The sequence below is a fragment of the Artemia sp. Qi Xiang Cuo genome, chromosome 17, assembly GCF_049724085.1.
Source record: "Artemia sp. Qi Xiang Cuo chromosome 17, ASM4972408v1, whole genome shotgun sequence".
NCBI classification, from domain to species: Eukaryota; Metazoa; Arthropoda; class Branchiopoda; order Anostraca; family Artemiidae; genus Artemia; species Artemia sp. Qi Xiang Cuo.
In genome coordinates this window covers 10,377,949-10,402,533 of record NC_142810.1, presented here as the reverse complement: position 1 = coordinate 10,402,533, position 24,585 = coordinate 10,377,949, and the positions used below count along the sequence as shown (strand labels likewise).

At 36.0% G+C, this 24,585-nt stretch overlaps 1 protein-coding gene across 1 annotated transcript in view; it reads left to right on the top strand.

Moving 5' to 3' along the window:
- Positions 1–8,765, top strand: part of LOC148941874 (uncharacterized) — a 36,136-nt gene extending 27,371 nt beyond the window's left edge. Inside the window, exons 5-6 of the mRNA XM_089103164.1 lie at positions 222–427; positions 7,938–8,765. Of these exons, the coding sequence (XP_088959290.1) occupies positions 222–427; positions 7,938–8,463 (732 nt within the window). The 3' untranslated portion in view covers positions 8,464–8,765. The remainder of the gene's footprint in view (positions 1–221; positions 428–7,937) is intronic.
- The last annotated feature ends 15,820 nt before the right edge of the window (positions 8,766–24,585 follow it).

Genomic DNA, 24,585 nt, shown 5'->3' with positions numbered 1-24,585 from the left:
GCAATGGCTAGGTCCAATTTCTGCTGGTATACTTCGTATAGAGATATGTCTACAACTACAACTATAAAATATAGTACGCCTAAAGATATACGTGTCCAGACGTATGTATCACCGAACACATCTAACTGATAGCCTGAGATATACAGGCAACATACACGCCCTTTTAAATCAACTTCATGCTAGGAGCCTTGGTTTCAGTTGGTTTCATGGTTTCATGCTAGGAGCCAGGATTTAATCCAGGAACTCGAATTATTGGTGAAAAATCACAGTTTGTAAGTGTAAAAGACTGCAGAGCCATTAAATTAAAAGTGTATGAATTACTTCAAAAATTTGACAAAGAGGGAATTAAGAGAGATGAAATAGCTGTCATCAAAACTGAATCATGGATGAATATGGTAAAAGATGCATTGAGAATGGATATGCATAGGTAAGTAAATATAATAACAAATATGCTAATTGAAGCTTTGAGGTTCTATAAGGATGAAAGATAATTGTCAATCAATCATAATGGTGAAAGGATGTAGCAATAATTTTACAACAAATTTTGCTTTCTAACAGTGCTTCCAAGCTTAAGTTTTTGCTTCTGTACCTGTAATATGTGTTTAATTGCTATTTTCTTACTTTGAGCTCAAATAAAGTAATAAAGTCAAATTAAATTAAGTTCAAATTAAGTAATTAACGCCATTTCAAGCTGTTCTTCAAATGAATTCATTTTCAGAAAATGTTTAGCCTACTAATAAGAACATGGTTTTCAATTACATGCAACACATTTCTTTTGTAAAAAAAAATTATTACATGCTTGTTTTTATTGCAATAATCTCATTTTCCAATAAAAAAAAACGTTGGAGCATAAATATTTGCAATATAAAATTACCAGAAATAAGTCTAATCTAAAACAAAATAAATTATAATGGACAGCCAATGTTTTAAAATGCCAAATTTTTCCACTAAAAAGTGTATGTAAATAATAAACTGTTTTTCCCAGGGAATGCGTGGATCGTTTTCCCATTGAGGTTAGTCTTTAAATCATTTTGAGAAAAATTACTATTTTTAAACATGGCCTCCGGCCTCTTTGGGATGTTTCAAGGTCCTGAACAAAACCGAATATATAGATCAGTATAAACATGATTAATCTCTTGATCAATGAACGATCCTAATTCCAAATTTTAAGCCACCAGCTCTGCAAATTGAGCCTCAAATAAAATAAGAGCAATAACGTCAGATGTTCCTCTCATATCAAAGTTTTATTCATATAGTTTTATCCTCTCATTAATATAGACTCATATATCCTAAAGTGTTGTTTGCAATCTCATCCATGTATTCCACCTAAATTTCACACAAATAATTTTCACCAATAAATCAAACACCTTTTTACATAATTTCCTGAGCTTTAATGGGATAAATAAAAAACAAGTTTTTTATAACTGAAAGTAAGGAGCGACATTAAAACCTAAAACGAACAAAAATTATTCCGTATACGAAAGGGGCTGTCGCCTCCTCAACGCGTCGCTCTTTACGCTAAATTTTTTTATTGTTTTCAAATAAGAGTTGTGAGAAAGAATCAAACTTTAGTGTAAAGAGCGAGGCGTTGAAGAGGGAACAGATCCTTTCATATACGGAATAATTTCAGTTCGTTTTAACTTTTAATGTCGCTCCTTACTTTCAGTTAAAAAAACCTGTTCTTCATTTAATTTCTGAACGTTTTTAAACTAATACAGGTTTTGATTTTGGCTCACCGTACATGAATAATTAAAACGAAATTTGAATATTAATTTTCCTTTTTTTGGCTAAGTTGCTTATTCGAAAGTTGTTTAATTTTATTTACGAACTTTTTTATTAGTAATAAATATATGTGACTCACGAATTAACTTACGTAAGCGAACGTCTATATTCTTATATTGTATTACATATATTGGGGGGTTCTTCCCCCTAGTCAATACCTCACTCTTTACACTAAAGTTCAAATTTTTTCCAATTCTTTAAGAATGACCTTTTAATCACAAAGACCGTTATTTAGAATAAATAGCTCTTATGAAAGCACTAAAAAAAATTGTGTAAAGAGCAAGGTATTGACTAGGGGGTGAACCCAATCATATACGTAATAGTTTCTGTTCGTTTTAAGTTTTAATGTTGAAAAGTTTTCAGTTGAAAAGTTTTTCAGTTGAAAACTTGTTTGTTTTTTTTTTATTTAATTTCTGATTTTTTTTTAAATAACGCTGGGAAATGATAAAACATAAAATTGCGAAGAAAGGAAGAAAACGAGGACAATTAACAGCTAGTGAAAAAATTGAAAAATTATGCAATTATTTCGGTCAAGACCTCCGCTTGACCGTCCTCAGTGCAGAATAAAACTGATCAAAATATAAAAAACCAAACCTTAAAATAAAAACACAAAATAAAGTTGGACGACGCTTTCTCAGTAGTGTTGAAAGGGTAACTGAATAAAAAACACAAGTCTAAATGGCATTTTCACAATTCCATTTTACGTAAAGCACTTTTAAAGGTGCCATTGGTGGATGATAAGAAACTTTTCACTGTTCTACCCTACATTCCGAAATTGAGTGACAAACTGAAAAGAATCCTTAAAAAAACATAAACTTAATGTCACCTTTAAAAATTCAAATGCTCTAAAAAGCTTTTACAACAACGGCAAAGATAAAACCAGCCCCCTTCTGGGTAGTGGTGTTTATAGAATTCCTTGTTCTTGTGGCTTTTTTTATGTTGGTAGATCCAAACAGCAATTAGGGGAGAGGTTATCTGAACATTGATCCTCAATCGACAACGCCATGAGGCTACGCCAAAGGCCGGAGGTTTTTGATTCCGCCTTGGCTCAACATGTGTATTGAAGTCCACACCATTTCATTTTGTTTGACGAAACCTCCAATGTTGCCCCCTATTAAAGGTTTCACGCAAGTTTTCAGGGTGGCAGTTGAAATAAAAAAGCACATCTACCAAAAGGTAGCTCTCAATAGAGATACTGGAGAAACCTTTCTAAGTCCCATTTATAATGGAATTATTAACTCTGATCATTTTTACATACATTCACAAAATTATATTGTGCAATCAAATAGAATCTCTGATAATAATCTAACTGGAAAGCGATTAGCCTTTGAGAGTGCTTTACGTAAATTGAAATTGTGAAATGCCATTTAGACTTATGTTTCTTATTCAGTTACCCTTTCACCGTTACTAAGATATGGTCGTCCAGTTTCATTTTTGCATTTTTTTTTCACGGTTAGGTTTTTAATATTTTTATTAGTTTTGTTCTTCAGAGAAGGTAGTCAAGTGGAGGTCTTGACCGAATTAACTTCATATTTTTTCAAATTTTCCACTGGCTGTTTATTATCCTCATTTTCTTCCTTTCTTTGCGATTTTATGTTTTATCGTGATTAGCCAGTGTGGTCTCAGAAATTATTTATGCTGGGACATCCGGCACCCGCTTTATAGAAATGTCCCTTCCCCCATAAAAAATTCCTCCTTGGAAGGATCCTCCCACGTAACCCCCAATCCACCCCCCCCCCACTACCAGAAAAATTCTTCCCTGAAAACGTCTGTATACTTCCCATAACAACCAATACTATATGTAAATATTAGGCAAAGTTCATAACTTGCAGCCCTTCCCCCAAGGACTGCGGGGGATCAAGTCATCCTCAAAAACATAGTTATTATATTCTTCGACCATGCTGAACAAAATGGCTATCTCAAAATTTTGATCGGTTACATTGGGAAAAAATAAGCGTAGGAGGGGGCCTAGTTGCCCTCCATTTCTTGGTCACTTAAAAAAGGCAATGGAACTTTTAATTTCCGTCCTAATGAGCCCTCCTGCGATATTCTAGGATCAATTGGTCGATACCATTACCCCTGGGGAAAAAAAAAAAAACAAATTTACGCGTATCCGTGATCTTTCTTCTGGCAAAAAATACAAAATTCTACATTTTTGCAGATAAAAGCTTGAAACCTCTACAATAGGGTTCTCTACGCTGAATCTGATGGTGTAATTTTCACGCACTTTTTTATGACTTTTGGGGTGTGTTTCCCCCTTTTCTAGAAAATAAGACAAATTTTCTCAGGCGCTTGACTTTTGATGGGTAAAACTAAACTTGATGAAACTTATATATTTGAAATCAGCATAAGAATTATATTCTTTTGATGTATCTATTGGTATCGAAATTCCGTTTTTTAGAGTTTTGGTTACTATTGAGCCGGGTCGCTCCTTACTTACAGTTCATGTGCATATGAGCTTTAATGGGATCAATGAACATTGAATTTGCCATAATTTATCAATTAATTCACAAAGTTTTCCCTTAGGCTTACAAACTGCAAACATAATCAGAGAAAATAATGTAAAAAAAAATTCTTGGGCCTTTTTTAAGGTTTGTATAAGCTGCCCAAAAAGTTTGCTTGTAGAAACCTAACTTAAAAAACAAAAAATTTAACCAACTGAAGATTTTAACCCACTTAGAAATTCTAGAGAAATAACTAAATTGCTCTAAGAAAAATCACAGGTTGAGTTTGGGCCGTAGAGTAGGTAGGGGGATTGAAACGGTTCCAGAGTCCTATATATGTAATAAGATTTTAGTTGGCTTTACGTTCTATTGCTACTTAATACTTTCATATTGAATGAAAAAAATGCTACTTTTATAAGATTTGTTTGATTGGTTTCTTTAAAGTGTCTTGAAACAATTAAAATTGTCTGTTGGCAATCAATAAACAAATATATTTTTTCAAATGATTTTTTAAACGATTTAATTTTTGTTCAATTCTAAAAAACAAGATTAAAAGTTAAAATATTTAGAAATAATGACAAATAAATCACATTTTTTTAAGCAAGTAGGAGTGAATATGCCAATTTTGTTCACGGAATTCTTTTACAAGAAAATATTAGCGGTTACCACATTCCTATTTTTTAGAGAACATATTCTAGGATTAATGAATAACCAGCAAAAGATCAGTATGTGCAGCAAAGGGCTGAGGGTGCTATTAAATTCAATTTCAATTTAATTAATTATTCTATTCAAGAAAACAAGCAACAAAAAACCACAGTAAGAAAATGCTAACAAAAAATCAATACAGAAGAACAATTAAACATCCTCAAGGTTTCACTTGCTTGGAGTAACCCCTTAAACATGGGAATAAATTTCAAAAAGAGAAGAAAAGAAAACAAAGAAAGAGACAAATATGTACTTGCCCCATTCCTGGTTGCAAAAACCTTTCCTAACTATATCTCACTCCACCTACCAACACACCCAAAAAACTTCTATTTCCATCAAACAAAATTTAAAAAAAATATTTTCTTGAAAAAAAAAAAAATTGAGGGAACTTGAGAGAGAATGAAATTTAATTTGACTATTCCTCAAAAATCATGAAACTGGAGACCAACTGCTTGAAGATCTCTTCAAAAAACACACACATTTGCCGACTTTTAAAAAAGTTGGGCAAACTATTCCAAATATTTGTTCAAATATGACACATTCCAAAAATAGATCTATTTCTAACAAGTTGAAGCGTCCTCAATTTTTTTGTATTTCGTATAGGATAATCGTGCATTAATACGTTATAATCCTAATAATCACGTTTATAATCGTGATGTTCCTTTATTGCTTCTAGTCAGCAATCGGAGTAACGCCTTCTGCATGACACTTAGCTGCTTCAGCAAACTGAAAACGTACTAGACCATAGGCTCGCACAATATACCAAATGCGGGTAGACTAAAGAGAGATAAATCAACATCATCACATATTTCGAGAATATATTATTTGACTTTTTCTTCATACCAGCATGTCTTGCAATCTTACAACTAATGAAAGATGTATGCTTTTAAAAACTAAGGCATTCATTAACAATAACACCAATATCGTACGCCATCTATGTCTACACAAGCAAGATATATATAGGTACGCTTGACTACATAATTATTTATTTGTATATTCGTTTTCTAAGGGTAACAGTTATATATTTCTAAATTTCTCTAATAAGCTCGATATCATGGGCATTCAATTGTGCTGTTTAAACGTATGCCCTTGGGGCTTACAAGGATTTTATGGAAGGGGCGGCCATATAAGCTTTGGAGGAGGCTCATTTAAAAAGAAATTGAAAGTTCTAGCTGCCTTTTAAGAGTCAAAAGTGATGGAGGGTAACTAGCCCCCCTCCAGTGCCACTTTTTCTCAAACCTATCTGATCAAACTTGTGGTATAGTTATTTTGTTCAAAATAGCTTAAAGAAAATATAACAATGCCTCAAGGGTTGACACAATACACCAGAGCCCTGGGACAAAGGTTATGCATTATGTCCTGGGGGCATATGAGGTTTTCATGGAATGGCTGGTCTTATAAACTTCAGATGTAGCTCATTTGATTGAAACGTATGGTACCTTTTTTAAGAGTAAAAAGTGAATTTGAGATCAACCAGCCCCCAAGGCAAATCATTTCCCAAAAAAACACCCAATCATAATTATGAGACTTCTATTTTATTTATTATTAATGAAAATTCCAGTAGCTATGCCCGTAGAAATGCCCCCCCAAAGCCCTTAGGTCCAGGACTATAAGTTAAGTAATCAAAGGTATTAGTGTTATGTACGAGAATATTACTGCTACGGTCAAGGTAGGAAATAAGGATAGCAGCTGAGTCCGAATTAAATCAGGAGTTAAGCAGAGCTGTGTTCTATCCTTTATATGGATCATTTTGAGGAATTTTGTCTTAAAGAGCAGAGGAAAGGCAATGGGAGACCACAGAATCCAATGGGGAGGAAAAAATCTCCTGGACTTAGATTATGCTGATGGTTTAAGCATCCTAGATGAAAGTATGAGCAAAATGAATAAACTTTAAAGGTTTTGTGAGTTCAGGGAGCTAGAATAGGTTTAAAAATTAATGTTAAGAAGACTAAGTCACTAAGGCCAGAAATAATTGAAGATGAAAAGGTGACGCTGGGTAACGAAAAGATTGATCAGATGGATAGCTTCACTTAATCTTGGTAGTATTATTAGTTAAGACGTTGGGAGCAGTGAAAATATTAAAAATAGAACAGATAAGGCTCAGGGTGTTTTTTCATAGTTAAAAAAAGTTTAGAAAAATTGGAAGATATGTCTGCAAACCAATATTTTAATTTTGGAAGATAAAGTGATGACAGTGGTTAGACATGGCTCTGAAGTATGGGTGCTTAAAAAAGCGGATGAAGATTCACTAGAGGTTGTCTAGAAAAATTGCCTACGGATTGTTCTGGGTAGCCGGCTGATTGACCGTATTTCAAACAGTAGGTTGTACGAAAAGTGTGCTTCAATCCCGCTTTCTAGGGGTATAATGAGAGAAAAGTTAAGATAGCTAGGGCATCTTTTTTGGATGGAGGATGACGGATTGCCGACGATTGTTCTTTTCGGCCAACTGTCTAGGGCTAAACGGAAAGAAGTTTGTCCGCACTTTAGGTGAGAGGATGTCAAAAAGGAAGATTTAAAGGAAATGGTCCTGGGAGGGTGTAAGAAGGGAAGCTTTAAATATAGACTGGGATGGAGGAGGAATGTACGTAGCTGTTGTGGCCCAAGGCGGCTTCTTGCTGCGGTAAGTTGTTAGTAGATGTAGTTGTAGTAGTAGTGGTAAAGTACGAAATAGGTTGTTGTGAAAACTGAGAGCTTTTTTTCTCCTTTCAACTATTTTCGCATGTTGATAATTGTTTTACTTGTGAGTTTCATTCGACTTTCATGTAAAGAAAAACAGTTTTTCAAATTGTATATTGAAAATATTAGGTTAGTCAAACTATTTGTCAATGCTTTACTTTTATTTAAAAAAGGAAATAAAAAAAAAACTAAAATACATGTTACTTTTAAACAACTTTAGCTGACGAATAATTTAAGGCTGGAGGAGGGAATAATACAACCCATTGAAACTATGGTTTGTTTGCTGCGTAAAAATATATACATATCTTCATACTTAATTTTCTGTTCTAGTGCTAGAAAAACGGCTACCGAGTTCATAAGCGAAGCAACAAACCTAATGTGTGCTTTGGGAGCTTCTAATGATAATCTAGGAATTGAAGATGCTCATTCCATAAGTTTTTTCTGTGAAATTGACTCTAAAATGAATGACTTTAGTTCACAGAAAAAAACACATTTTTCACTAAGAGGAGTGGAATTTCGTCATGTTATCCTTTGTGTTACCCCAAAGCCAAAATCATTTACAGACGAAGACAAGCTAGTATCTATCAGAGAAGAATTGAAAAACAAAGGCTTCAATGAGACACATGATTTTATTCGAATGTTAGAATATGAATCTAAAAGATGGGAAATGTATAGAAGCCTTGACCTTGCAGAAGCAATAAGCAGGGCGATAGCAACTGCCACCATTGTTTATACTGATGGGGACGTGTTGCTCAGGGAGATAGCAGAACAGATCAGAGATACTTCTCCAGAAATTTGTCCAAATAATACTTATAATAAAACGTATGAAATGGGAGAAATGATTATAAGAAAGTGATGCAGTAATGCAGATCTAAATGGGTACCTGGAGAAACCTGGGGGTGGAGACGGAAAGTGCTGGATGATTTGCCCCCAACCACACATTGCACTCCCAGCCAATGGTATAGATCAAGAAGCGTCCAGTGACTAAAGCCATGCTGCCCAGAAAAATTGTTGGTTCAAAATCTAAAACCGGTATCGCAGAGAGATTTCAATTTCCAAACAGTCCAAACGTCAGTTGTAAGATTTTATGTACTTATGTATCCTACCGGTAACATTCATGAAGTTAAGTTAGGCTAATTTTAATGAAATATACCTAAGTTTGACGAAAATATAATACTTTAGAAACTAATTTGGGCTGTATATTTGCATAGGGGGGGGGGAGAGTAAAGTATGGTGAATCTGCATACAAAATGTGTTGGATTTAATTATTTTGCATATTAAGAAGTAAGAATTGTTTTCTAACTTCACGTCGTCGAAATACTTTATCCTCCCCCCCCCGTAATGTGCAAATATATACCCCAAATTATATAAGTCCATTGTCACCCGCTATTTGTTTTCAAAAGATCGTAAGCTAATTGTCTTTTAATACAGGAAGATAAAACCTGTTGGTTCTCGGGTTTTACACAGTGTAATTCTTGAGTGTTGCCGCTATAACACATAAGTACCGATTTGTTTACTTCAGTGTTGTGTTTGTCTCTTTTTGTATTTTGTATATATTTATTATTTGGTCTGATGTTTAAACTAAAATTTTAATCGGAAATTTGATGCAATGCCCTGGAAGTTTCTTAACTCTGATATTTAAATAATAGTAAAAATATTTTGATGTTTTTTCTCTGCTTCATTTGTAGTATCTTTGTCTTCATTTTATTTTTTTTTTACTGTAATATAAGCAATTATTTTTCTTTTAAAAATTGATTTAAATTAATATTTAATTTTATAAAACTATTGATATTACCAATTATAACTGAAAATATTCGGGCTATGTCCTTGGGTTTGATTTATTCAAACCAAATTAGAGCAATATTCACAGTACTCTGTTCAAGACTGGAACCAACTTCAATACATTTAAACCAAACGAGTCTTTTTATAAGTTAATTTTTAGTTTCTTAATAATCTCCCGTTGAATAATATTGAAATAAAAGGAAAGGTTTCATTTCAAGAAATTCCTAATGTTGAAGGCACGAGGTGAATTGATCACCTCGTGCCATTTGGCACAATTCTTCCTTGTTTGCCAAACTACCACCACCACAGTTCTAAAATGTGGAGGTAAGTAAGCGACCCCTAATTGGTTGACTTGACAAACTTGATTTCTTGTAATTTTTACCTATTCTAAGCTTTCGGTTATTACTTTTTGTACTATTTGTTCTGTTTCAAACTCTATTAAATCATAATGTATTTTCTAAAAGTGGAAAAAGTTGTTCGTTTTCTCAAGTCTAGAACTATTAAAAGCATCAGTGACAAGAAACTATTTTAAAGCACAATTAACCCTTAGCCTAAAGAGTGGGTGTTGAGAAATGTTTTGATCTCCTCGCATACGAAATAGTTTCTCTTCATTTTAAGTTTAAATTTTGCTCTTTACTGTTTTTTGAACGAACTTGGGTTTCTTTGTTTAAAAAAAGGTAAAAATTCAACTGAAGATAAATGAAGAAGTGCAGCTAAAGGAAACTGAGACAGCCCATGCACCAAGCTATAAACTTAAACTAAATAAGCACAACAAATAAACTAAAGTTTTTTTGAACTTCTGAACTTCATTCTGAACTAAAATAATGTGGAGTACATTTATAGCCTATTTATTTATGGCCATAAATAATTTGAGAATTTGGAAAACAATTTCTCGGACTACATAGCTATAACTCCACTGTAACGTCACTGCCTGCTTGATTGGATTGAGTTTTCATTTGGATTGAATTATTTCATTTGGATAATTAGAAGGCGTTTATTGGAAAGTGGGGGGACTTAAAAAAGCCCCCCTTGCGGGTAAGTCATTGTTTTGTGACCTTACATTGAGATTTAATTACGTTTGGAACTACGATGGCTGAAAGTGAAAAAATATTTTGAATCCGTTACTGAATTGTGTTACAAGAGCACTTACAGATGGAATAAAATTGGAGTGTATCGTAAAAGCGTGTGTTGCTTTCTATACACATGACGATTTTATAAAGGAAAAGCGAATCCTTCATACTGAGTTGAATATACGAATCGTCTTGTGACCTACTCTAAAGATGAAGATAATATCATTGAAATATGCAGAATTCTAGTTTCAGCTGCGAAAAATAATGTGAGCATGCCGAAATTTGTCATCTTTAACCCCTGCTCGGTTCCAGTCATCGGAGATGCGGTGAATGCAACAGCTACTGCCAAAATAAATAAACTCTCTCGGAAGCCTGATAATTTTTTAGCTACCCAGTCCGCTCCAGCCAACAGTATTTTCCCAAGCAGTCGTAATGCACCTGAAACGTCCAAGCCCAGAAACTCTACCTATTCTTTTGTCTTGAAAAATCCCCCCAAGGAGCTTAGTGGCCCAAAAGACAAGACCGCTTACATAGACCGTTTCTGTGAAAATACAAATAACATGCGTCACCTTAGCACTCCTCAAAATCAATAGAAGCTAGGGGTCAGGTTAGAGGCTGTAGCAGCGAAAATCGCTTAAGAAGAAGAATCTTCCACGGCCGAGCTCAAAATTACTGTTCGAGAACCCCTGCACATAGCTGTGCTTCGAAATATCCCTGAGGATATAAACTGTGAAGGACTAAAAAATCTAATCCCGAATAGTACGAAGACTGAACAGTGCGGAAAATCCCGTTCTTTCAAAGTGTATTTTGACACTTTCAGTGAGCTCCAACAATTTCTGAGTGTTTCGGTGATTATCGGCTACGAGTGTCTACCTGCTGATCCGTTTAAGTTCATGCCAAGATTATGCTATAACTGTCACAAAATCGGTCATCTCGCTTCCCAGTTTACGGCTGAACCTTTATGCTCTAGATGTGCCTCAAGTAAACATCGTTCTACGCGAGATGAACCATGCAGACAGCCGACATTCTGCGTTGAATGCAAAATCGGCAGTCACACGTGTTACAGTGTAAAATGTCCCTCAAACAGTAATCCACAAAAGAAATGACATCTGAAGCTTCAGCAGTTAAATGTTTATCGCGGAACATTAATGGCTCGTTCGCGAATAAAATTCCGATCTTAGATGTTGTTTTTGAGCAAAATGAAGTTGTCTGTTTACAAGAACAATTAGTCACAAGCCGCAGTAAAAGTATTCTTAGTTTTAATAGTTCAGTATCGGTTTAATCAGTTTCAGCAAAGCATCTAAGTGGAAAAGAGTGACCCTCCGGTGGTATTGCCACTTTCGTTCGTTTGACTCTAAGATATATTGTACTTGAAGTCAATGATAATTTTCTGGCGATTATTGATGAGGGCTGTGTTTTTATTAATGTATATTTGCCTACAAATTACCATGATGAGCGTTCGGAGCGTGCTTTTACTTATTCTAGTGATAAACTCGGCCAGTGTATTAACCGTATTAGATCCATAAGCCTTCAATGCATATTGGTTGGTGAAATCAATTGCGACTTGAATGAACCGCTCTTATCTAGGTCTTTACGTTCTACTTTGTTGCTTAGTATTTTTGGAGACCAGCTTAACCACAAGTGCAAAGATTTAAGTTTTACATACGTACACACCTCAATATCCACATCAGATCTTGATCATGTCGTTGCGTCCACATATCTCAGAATTTTGCCTGTCAAGGTTTTATTTGATTTTTAGCTTTCTGATCACTTACCAATACAGTTCTCAGCCGAGATTCCTTGCCACAGCTCCGATACACAAACGCAAACAACTTTGAAAACACCTCCTAGGTCTCGCCGTGATTGGCGTAAAATTAACCCTGTTTTATTTCAAGAAGAAGCTGCCAGAATCCTTAGTAAGATCCGTGTCCCTTTCCATCTTCTCTTTGGATTGACTGCTCTTTCAAGGGAGGAAACACAACTATCAGTTGACTTTTATTGCGCGGAAATTGGCCAAGCCCTTCGCAGTGCTGAAAAAGCTGCCGTCCCTCTAAGTAGACCCCGTCATCATACCCTTCCTGGCTGGTCTGAAAATCCAGAGTCAGTGGATACCCATTCTAAGTCTAAATTTTGGCTTCAACTTTGGGTTTCTTGTGGACGACCCCGTTTGGGGGTAGTCAATTCAATCCACCTGCTCACAAAAAGAAAATTCACAAAGGAGCTAAAAGCTCACAGAAAAAAGATGATTGATATCGAATCTACTCGGACCAAAATTAATCCTTCTCTCCTTTGGCGTTTTCTGTCCTCTAAAAGTGATGAGTCTTTATCCGCATCTGCTAGCCCTGATTCTGAATTGTACGCATATTATGGGTCAGAATTTTCGCCTCCTGACCCAGCCCTCAATGAAAGATACAAAGCTGAGTTGGACAACTTCTTAGATAGTTGTCCTCGGAGTGATTATCTTGTAACAGAGGGAGCTGTATACAAGGCCATCTCTCACCTAAAACCTAAACAATCTTTTAGGATTGACGGGATCAGTGCACTCAATCTAAAAAGTGGTGGGCCCGCTCTCATTAGTCATGTAACCCCCCTTATGCAGATTATCCTCATTCAGGGTATTGTCCCAACCACTTTCTCAATTGCAGATCTTAAGCCAGTTCCTAAAAAAGTAAATGTTACCATGCAATGCTCCTCTTTCCATCCAATCACGGTTGCTACCTCTCTCTGCAAGTTATTTGAACTTTTATTCGTAGATGAGTTTGAAAAACTGTGTTGCAGTCCACCAAGACAATTCGGTTTCCAACGCGGCATTGATTGTGCGGAAGCGCTCTATGTCGTTGCATATGCACTCCTGGATGCACACAAATCAGGAGAAAGTCTAGCGATCGGGGTCTTAGACCTGCAGAGAGCGTTTGATTCATTGATTCATGCGCTTATGTTGCTAAATTCAGCTAAAAGAGGAGTGAACTCAAATATCATCCGGGCTTTCCGTGATCTTTATTCTCGCCTTCGCGTGCGACTAAAGCTCCCTCCCGATAAAGGCCTCCCGCCAGCCCCACGGTCATACCAGTCCGTAAAGGTGCCCGTCAGGGAGCAGTTTTATCCCCCAATTTCTTCAACAACTACATTATTGAACCTCAAGACAGCTGTCCTCCATCAAGCAGTCTCAGTTCCATTGACATCTCCCTAGCGTGCTATGCTGATGACACGCTGAATCTCAGTCGGACGCTTAACCGCCGTTTAGAAATATTCTCATGACTGCAGTCCAACTACGAGAAAGTCGGTCTGAGATTTAACTCCCAAAAGTCGGAAGTCTTGCTTTATAATGGGAAGAATGACCCTCCTACTAATATCACACTAGGTGATTGCTGAGTAAAACCAGTTGACAAAATAGTATATCTTGGGTTGCCAATAGGTTCCTCATTGCAGCATACCCACTCCCTCCTGATCTCACATCTTGAACGGCGAATTTCCAGCTCCTATGCTTTGATCGTTAAATCCACTCTGAGACTTAACCGTCCACTACTGGCAAGTACTTACAACGCTACCGCTCTGCCACTCCTCATATTATATGTGACCCCTTTCTGGAATTTATTGGCAAACCGTGAAAAGTCTAAAATCCGCTCTTTATTTGTTCGTTTTTCAAAGTACCTACTAAAATTGCCACCTTGGACAAAAAATAGTTTTCTGATTTGGCGCTACAACCTAGTGGACCCAAATCTAGCTGTTGAGACACTTATTAGCCGGCAAAAAAAACAAAACCAGCAATTCTAAAGCACGAGTGGGCAAATTTGCTTGTTTAATTTTCCCTCTTATTCCCTTTTTTTCTTTTTTTTTCTTCTCCTTTCAAAAGTTGTGGTCTTTTTTGCTATTTTCGAAGAAGTTGTTGTTTCTGTTGTAATCTTTGAGTATGTTATCTTTCTGTGTCCACTTTTTGTACTATTTTGTATACTATTTAAGAAGTTGTTGCTTTTGTTATTATTATTTTTTTCTTTAGTATATTATCGTTTTGTTTCCTCTTTTCGCATTTTTGTATGCTCTGTAATTGTACATTTATTGTATACGACGGGTTTTCAATATATATATATATATATATATATATATATATATATATATATATATATATATATATATATATATATATATATATATATATATATATATATATATATATATATATATATATATATATATATATATATATATATATATATATATATATATATATATATATATATATATATATATATATATATATATATATATATATATATATATATATATATATATATATATATATATATATATATATATATATATATATATATATATATATATATATAAAATGCAAATTTCATTTTGTTATCATCAGGCTTATTTTTCAAATGTCAACCTAATGAAAAAAGAAAGCTGCTATTGGATTTTCTTTTCAGAAGGAGAACCTTACTCATATTCTCCCCATTTACCCCCATTTATAAATACTCCTATTGACTTATAATTACAATAATGATTTTTATCGAAGTTTGGATTTTCAGTGTGTTGGGGAGGTAGAGAATTCACATAGGAATCTTTCTTTGAGGTACCAGTCTATGAACAAAATTAAAAAGTTCGTTGAGTGGTGATTGACATATCTTCTTTATTAAAAAACGTTAGTAGGCACTAGGAGCGGTTTTTATGAGAATTTGAGTAGGGGTTTTTGACAGATGTTTTTTGTCGGTTGAATATCTTTTGTTAGGGCTCAACCTGTCTGAAGAGGTCTTGTCTGAAATATTTATGGTAACTTGAAAAAAAGGTAAAGGTAAAGGATACGGTACTAGACCCTTAAAGTCCAAACCAACGGTGCTGATCTCCGTTTCAAGGCCCTTCAGTCAGGAATTGCAATGGGGGGCTGGGGGCCTGCTGTCATGTGCTTTATTACACCTTTCCTGCTTACTTTCTCCAGGTACCCACTTAGAGCTGAGTTGACTCTGGCTGACTTTTTTGAGTCACGTCACTGACCCTTGTCCCAAACCAAATAACTGGGCACACCAGGAATCGAACTCTGACCCTTCGGACAAAGGATTTAAAATCCAGCGTGATCCACTCGGCTAGGACGACTTAGCTCAGCTATGACACTGTTACTAGACATAAGAACGACGATGAGATTCTATTTAAGTTTAAAGTCAATTTATTATGTCTCAATCTGTCCGACTGATTTGTAATACAGTGTTCTAATTGATATATTGATTGTCGGTGGGTGGCCTTGAATCTATAGGTAGAACAACCTTGACTGAGTTATTTCTTAACAGTAGATAAGTAAAGTTTAGAGTGATTAAAGTGTGATTATAGTTTTTCTTCAATTTATTTTCATAAAAAAATATTTACTACTGAAAATGAGTGGTTTTGCACTATTGGAAAATAATAGATCGGTTAGTGGGGATATAAGAACACGAGTCCCCAAAGTTCCAGTAGGAATTACAAGGGGTCGTCAGCTAACTTTCAAGTGAGATGGAATGTGTTTTAGATATTTTATATCATTCCACGGGTTTAAGTTAGAAGAACATTTTTGCAGCAAAGATAAACATTGTCCTAATACCTAGACTATAATGGAGAATTTTTCATGGGGTTGGAAGTTTCTTGCAACGAATAAGTAGTGACGCCGTAAGACTTTTAGCGGACAGATAGGGGGTATACTATGGTAGCTACCAATCCCTCAATACGTTATCAAGCGCACCTGGGTCTTGCGCAACACTATATTACACCTGATTTTTATGTAATATTATAGTGCACCTGTTTGTTACGTAATAGGAGATTGTTTTTTTCTTTGGTTGTCATGTTAAATGTTTAAAAACCTTAGGATGCAGGTACAAACCCTCAGGACCCACCAGTGGGGACTCAGGACCTACCAGTGGGTAACCTTCAAGATGCAGATATTATCAAGCAAACGTAGGTGTTACATAATAGTTTTTTCTTTGGTTGTTATGTTGATTGTTTAAAAACCTAAGAGTTTAGGGAAAAAACTCCAGGAGCCCCAAAGTAGGTGCATAGTCAAAATTGACCTTAGTCCTATATTTACATAGGCTTTTTCTAGTTTACACATAGGCCCTTTATTTTCATTCTTACTAACATGGACAAGGGGATTTCTGTTATGTATTGATTTTCTAACAAGAACACAGGCACACCGTTATATGGAATTGAAGTCTAATGATTTTTCAATGTGAACTAGGGATTTCCGTTATGCAAGAGTTTGTTATTCTTGTAGTGGTAATGGTTAATTCCTTTCGTTCTCGCGGGGCATAAAACCCAGTCTCGGACAAGGAAAATCATCAGTCTTACATTCGAGATGAACTGTGCACCTAGAAATTTTTAAAAGGATTTGATCTCTGCGTATATGCAGGTAAGCCACTATGCAAATTAAGGGCTGGTTCATTCTCCCCCAACAAAAAAAGGGGGTGAGACTATAGTCAAATAGGAACTGATATAATTCTCTATATGGAATTAACAAGTAAAACCCTCTTCCCCCTGCTATTTCCCGGTTCCTTCGGTGATAAAATAATCTCGTTTTATCACGTAAAAATACATTTACCGTCAAAATTTTTCCCCTTTTAAATCACGCTGAAGCATTGAGACATGTTCCAACTGCATGGCTTAAACAAAACTTAATGAATATCCGTCAGGTAAAGGGCTAGTTTTCAGAAAACAGCCAGTGTTACGCTATTTGATAGTATCTACTTGGAGAATGTGCCCCAAGTAGAAGCATAGTCGAAATTGACCTTAGTTGAATATTTACATATTTTTTTGGATTACACACAAGCCGTTTATTTTTATTCCTGCTAACATAGACAAAGGAATTCCCGTTATGTATTGATTTTCTAACAAGAACAAAGGCACATCGTTATGTGGTCTAGACGTCTAATGATTTTCCAATGGGAAAAGGGGATTCCCGTCATGTAAAAGTTTGTTATTCTCGTAGCAGAACAGGGTAATTCCATTTGTTCTCGGGGGGCGTAAAACCCAGTCTCGGACATAGAAATTCATCAGTCTTACATTCGAGATTAACTGTGCACCTAGAAATTTTAAGAAAAGATTTGATCTCTGCTAATATGCAAGTAGGCCTCTATGCATATTAAGGGAGGGTTCACCCTCCCCCAATCAAAAAAGTGGTGAGACTATAGTCAAATAAAAACTGATACAATTATCTATATGGAATTAAAAAGTAAAACCCTCTTCCCTGCTATTGCCCGGCTCTCTCAGAGACAAAATAATCTCGTTTTATCACTTCAAAATTTATTTACTGTCAAAATTTGTTTCTCTCTTAAATCGCATGATTATGAATGATTTAGCTCAATTTATTGAAGAATGGTCTCAGGAGATGTTACAGTTATTCACAGTCCAATTTCACCATGAAAATATTTTCATAACTGTTGTTTTCCACTATTCTTTCATCAGAGTAAATGTATGAGATTACTTGCTTTGAATTGTAATTACTATATCATCTATCGAGTTGTTTGTGATACAAGTTCCCTCATAACTTTAAACAAACAAATATATCATGGTGAGCCGAAATATCTTCTCTCGGCATACAATCACGCTACAAATAAACCCTATGGTGACAATCTATTGGATCTCAATCATACATTGGATCTCAATGCACCCGAGAATTTAAGTGTAGTCACTGTTTTTTTGACAATGAAATTACCGTATATCCACCATTGACCAGTAAAAAATGTTATTAGTTGCTATCATGACACTGAAGAAACTGCATGAACAGAGACATTTAGTTTCCGTCCTAGGAAATTCAAAACCATGGCTTAAAAAGACCATACTCAAACATGGTATTGACCATGAATTCATTAATCTCTTTTCTGAGCTTTGTTTAAATTTAACTGATGGCAATGTTCAGCTGCCAAAAGTAGCTAAGCAAAGGACAAAGCAACATCCTTCACTTGTACCTGTATTGGCTTGCAAAAATATGGGAAAGGATTTTAAAAGAAAGCGGCTTGTTTAAGCGGGCAGTAGGTTCTTTTCACTGTAACTGCCAATAATCGCAGGACTTGTAAAGGTATTCTCCTAAAGCCTACAAACTGCCACCAATAGAACCTCCCCCCTTCACCAAAATAGTATTTTGAAGATAACCTTGATAAATTTATTAACAATGAGATAGTTGCCGACGAAATAAATTAATTTTACTTCAAAATACTCTTCAACGTGTCAATAGGCATAAACCCTACCGTGAAAAACCACCCAAAGTAAATGTCATTGATCGCACTAAACCTCAAATTTCTGAAACTTTGAAACCAACAAAACGAGAAGATTTATCTAAAACTGAAGATTCAGGTCTACATCAACTGTTGTAGACCTAATGCCTTAATAGTATCGTGAGCAATGTAAAAGGCTTTTGACCTATTTCGCTGAAAATGATCAGATAAAAATTGATGACAAAAAGAATGAAGTTATAATCCAAGTCAATACCTACAATCTAGTTGATTTGGTATCAGATTTGGTGGTAAATCATAAAATACGAATCATTTGATAGCCGTTTTTACAAATTTAAAACTCATCAAACTTCCCAAAAAGTGTTAAGGGAATGGACATATTTTAAATCGATTATAATATATTCAAATATCAAAAGATGTTTTCATATGATTTTGGGAAATACTAGCACGCCAAGTGGCGGTGATGATTTAAAAGGTATCAAAAAAGGCGTCTTAATATCAGCGCATCACCTATTAGTATGCAAAAGGGTAGTGGACACTTCACAACACGTTTACGTTCAAAATGGCTCAAGTTTTGAAACATGTTTATGAGAATACTGATGAAACAGGAAGTTTAAGTTCCCCCACCATACTTGCTCGAGTTACTGGACTTGAAAAGAAGCTAGCAACAGAGTATTTACAGAATTAACCAAGTTGTACTCTTCATCGAAATCGTAGAGTTCGCGGTGTCATTATCGAAAACTAAAGCCTTTTTCCCATTGTATGCATTACAAGCAGATCTTTGGAATCTAGACGAGATTCAAAGACGTCATTATAATCCATACAATTATTTATTTGCAATCTCTGTTTTCAGTTAATATGCATATACCGTTCCATTGCGCCCAAAGAGAGGCGATGAAACTTCTAAGGCCCTTGAATCTATCTTTGAACAATATTGTATAGAAAAATTCAAGCAGATCGGGGAAGTGAATTTGTTAATCCACATGTATAAAAGGTTTTACTGAAATATAATACAATACTTTATCATAGCCATATTCCTATAAAGGTAGTATTGGCTGAACGATTGATAAAAACTATTTGACTTTTAATCTCAAACACATTGTACATAGAAAAATACTGCTGCTTTTAATCAAGGTTTAGATAAAATCATGGTAAAAATACACTTGATATTTTTCTTAAACAATATTCCAATGAAAGGAAAGTTAAAAAGAAGAAATTTAAGGTTGATAATACACAGGGGTGAATCTCAAGCATTTCTATCGGGGGGGGGGGGGGCAAGCGGGGTCCATATCTGGATACTCAAAGGGCCTGGGATGTATAATATCTTCTTTTCTCCACATTATTGGGGGGCAACTACCATTCCTTGGCACCCCAAAAGGACGACTCTGATGATACAGTTCGAATCAATCAAACAAGTAATATTTTTGAAAAGGGGAATTACTTGTGATCCACTGAACTTTTCAAAGTGTCAAAAGGGTGCGAAACTAAACATGTAACGTATCGTTTACTTGATATGAAAGATGTTGAGATTCTATGCGGTTTTTACGAGTGTGAATTACAAAAAGTTAAAAACAATGGAATCTATCAAATTAAAAGAAATTGAAGAGTCGAACTCGCAAGGGTAAGAGACAGTTGCTTGTTCGTTGGCCAGGATACAACTCGGATTTTGATTCTTGGATTGCAGCTGAAGAAGTTCACAATGTCTAATGATTTTAATGTGACATTCATGTCCAATGTCTCTGACCCCCTCTATGATGGTTTGAATAAAACATGTGATTTTTGGACAAAACTCTCACCCGCTATCAAATTTGATGGAAAGTATGAAGTTGCCCTTTTTGATTGTATTCTTAAACTACATATGATATCCTGTAATAAGATCATACATATGATATAAAAGTTAGACCAAACGATTGGATGGTGTATGGTGAGGAAGATTAAAGGATGAAATCAATTAACTCTGATATATATCCGCATCTCATCCTAAAAGACAATGAATATGGTAGCATGAATGTTTTGTTTCGTGCAATATATAGAAAAACCTCTGCTCGTAGGAATGATCCATTCCGCTTTAATTATTCAACGGATCATGGTAGGCATTACATTAGGCTTTGTCTCTTATCGATAATAAAATAATTCATCTCAACGATAGTCTGTGAGATGTTTTTGTTTTTCAAAAGAAATATAATCGAGGGTAAAAGTTCTGTACCATCAGCGGGATGGAACGTGTTATTTTTGCAGACTATTCACCCGGCTTTCATGGGACAATTTTATATTTCTTTATGCATCCTTTTTTGAGACATCGAGAGTCAGTAGTACCATTGTCTCCTTCCTACGTGTTCTTGAACAAAAAATGTCTTACGAACAGATTAACCACTACAATATAAAGCACCTTCAATATATTCCTGTAAACGCTTTTTATTTGGAACTCTGTCAGTTAATATTAAGAAGGGAATAGGGCGATCCCTTAGCAATAACAAAAGGTTTGGCTGTGATTGAATGTCATTTTTGACCCATTCAGTGAGATGGCTAATAGAAATAGTACTTCTGTTTGTCCTGATATTGATTGTTATGTTGCTACTCTTAGACCACCACAATTGGGTCGTGGAATGGACTATTACAGGGGTCGTTCCTTCATGTCGGGTTAGGGGCATGACAATCGATTTGCTAAGTTGTTTAGGTGTGCACTACCACTGGCCAAAAAATATATTGCACAGTTTGCTGTGGATTTTGTGTCCTCTACACTACACGATTGGGGCTCTGGGAAGGACTTTAAAGAAAATGTCTCACAAAATATCAGGTCCAGTGCGCGAACCCTCGGTGAGCGTATGTTTGTGTGTGTTTTTTTGTCTCTCTCTCTCTCTCTCTCTCTCTCTCTCTCTCTCTCTCTTTCTCTCTCACCGTACCTATGTGTCTGAGCGTCGGTTTGCCTGTCTCTGTGTCTGTTATGTGTATTTGTGTGTCTGACTCTGTGTGTTTGTGTGTGTATGTCTCTTTTTCTCTCTCCGTGCCAGTGTGTCTCAGTGTCTGTTTGTCTTTCTCTGTGTCTGTCTTTGTGCGTTTATGTGTCTGGCTTTGTGTCTTTGTGTGTGTTTTTGTCTCTCTCTCGCCGTGCCTGTGTGTCTGAGCATTTGTTTGCCTGTCTCTGTGTCTGTCTTTGTGTTTGTGTGTCTGACTCTGTGTTTGTGTGTTTTTGTCTCTCTCTCTCCCCGTGCTTGTGTTTCTGAGCGTCTGTTTGCCTGTCTCTGTGTCTGTCTTTGTGTGTCTGACTCTGTGTGTTTGTATGTGTTTTTGTCTCTCACTCTCTGTGCCTGTGTATCTGAGCGTCTATTTGCCTGTCTCTTGTCTGTCTTTGTGTGTTTGTGTTTCTGACCTTGTGTATATGTTTGTATATATTTTTGTCACTCTTTCTCTCTCTCTCTATGTGCTTGTGTGCCTGAACGTCTGTTTTGCTCTCTCTGTGTTTGTCTTTGTTTTTTTGTTTTTCTGACTCAGTTTTCGTGTGTGTTTTTTTGTCTTTCTCTCTCTCAGTGCCACTGTGACTAAGCGTATGTTTGCTTGTCTCTGTATCTATCTTTGTGTTTTTGTGTCTCACTCTTTGTGTTTGTATGTGTTTTTGTCTCTCTCACTCTGTACCTCGGTATCTGAGCGTCTGTTTGTCTGTCTCTGTGTCTGTCCTTGTTTGTTTGTGTGTCTGACTTTGTGTCTTTGTGCGTGTTTTTTGCCTCTCTATCTCTCTCTCACTCTCTTTCTCTCTCTCTCTCTCTCACCGTGCCTGTGTATTTGAACGTCTGTTTGTATGTGTTTCTCTCTCTCTCTCTCTCGCTCTCTCTCTCTCTCTCTCTCTCTCTCTCTCTCTCTCTCTCTCTCTCTCTCTCTCTCTCTCTCTCTCTCTCTCTCTCTCTCTGCCTATGTCTGGCTCTGTGTATTTGGGTGTTTCTGTCTCTGTGTCAGTGGAGCAAGTGGAGAAAGCATTAAAATATGAACTAAGGAGGTGTGAAGTGGAGGCCATGGATAAAGTTGCTGAGGATCTGGAAGATGCAGCTACACGGCATAATAGTAAAACATTGTACTGGCACGTTAACAAATTGAGAGGGAGTAGTCAATCCAAACTTGGACCAGTTAAAGATAGGAATTGGGTCGCCATTAGCGATAAGGAAAAAACTAAAGAAAGACGAGCCGAATAATTTGAGGATTTGCTTAACCGAGATAGAGTTGCAGGAAAAAATATAGAGGAAAAAGAAAAAGTTTGTGATACCTTGGATGTGAAGGAAGATTTGTTTTGTGAGAAGGAATTAGCGACAGTACTAAAAGCTTTAAAAAATAATAAGACTCCAGGTGCTGATAGGGTGGTAAATGAGTTTCTTGAATATGGTGGCTCTGAGGTTAGAAATAAGTTACTGAATATTATGAATATGATTTTTGAAAAAGGGGAAGTACCTAACCTTAATTAAGCCAAATTATAAGAAAGGTAATAAAAGCGAGTGTGATAATTATCGTGGCATTATTCTGGTCTATGTTGGTAGTAAATTACTTATTAATATGATACTTTTTAGACTGAGAGATGCCGTAGACAAAGTTTTAAGAGAAGAATAGTGCGGTTTTAGAAAAGGTAGAGGATGTGTCGACCAAATTTTCACTCTTAGGCTAATAATTGAGAAGTGCCTGAGTTTTCAAACACATTTAGTCCTCAGTTTTATAGATTATGAGCAAGCGTTCGATTAAGTTGATAGAAGAGCTTTAATACAATTTTTTCCTTGTTTGGTATTCCAGACAAATACATTACAGTGATTAGTGTTATTTATGAGAATAACACTACCGCGGTTAAGGTAGGAAATGAGGTTAGCAGCTGGTTTTGTATTAAATCAGGAGTTAAGCAGGGTTGTGTTTTACCCCCCTTTCTATGGATTATTTTGATGGACTTTGTTTTAAGGAGCACAGGAAAGGCAATGGGAGACCACGAACTCAAATGGGGAGGAAAAAGTCTCCTGGACTTAGATTATGCTGATGATTTAAGCATCCTAGATGAAAGTGTGAGCAAAATGAATGAAGTTTTATAGGTTTTGTGAGTTCAGGCTGCTAGAATTGGTTTGAAAATTAATGTTAGGAAGACTAAGTCATTAAGGCTAGGAAAAAGTGAAGATGAAAAGGTGACGTTGGGTAGTAAAAAGATTGATCAGATGGGCAGCTTCACTTACCTTGGTAGTATTATTAGTAAAGATGGTGGGAGCAGTGAAGATGTTAAATATAGAATAGCCAAGGCTCAGGGTGTCTTTTCACAGTTAAAAAAAAGTCTGGAAGAATAGGAAGATAGGTCTGCAAACCAATATTAGAATATTAGAAGCTACAGTGATGACAGTGGTCAAATATTGCTCTGAAGCATGGACGCTACGAAAAGCGGATGAAGATTTGCTAGATGTTTTCCAGAGAAACTGCTTAAGGATTGTTCTGGGTGCCCAGCTGACTGACCGTATTTCAAACAATAGGCTATACGAAAAATGTGGCTGAATACCGATCTCTAGGGCTATAATGAAAGAACAGTTGAGGTGGCTAGGGCACGTTGTGCGGATGAAGAATGACAGATTGCCGAAGACTGTTCTTTTCGGCAAACCATCTAGGGCTGAACGGAAAGCAGGTCGTCCCCGTCTGGGATGGGAGGTCATCATAAGGAAAGATTTAAAGGAAATGGGAACTTCGTGGGTGGGTGTAAAAAGGGAGGCTTTGAATAGACTGGATTGGAAGAGGAGCGTGCGTAGCTGTGTTGGATTCAGGTGGCTTGGTGCTGCGGTGAGTTGTTAGTCATAGTAGTAGTAGTAGTGTCTCTGTGTCTGCCTTTCTTTGTGTGATCGTATGTCTGACTCTGTCTGTTTGTGTAATACAGGCGAGCTAAGCCACAAAAGAGCAAAAATAAACATTCTAAATCATACTATTCAG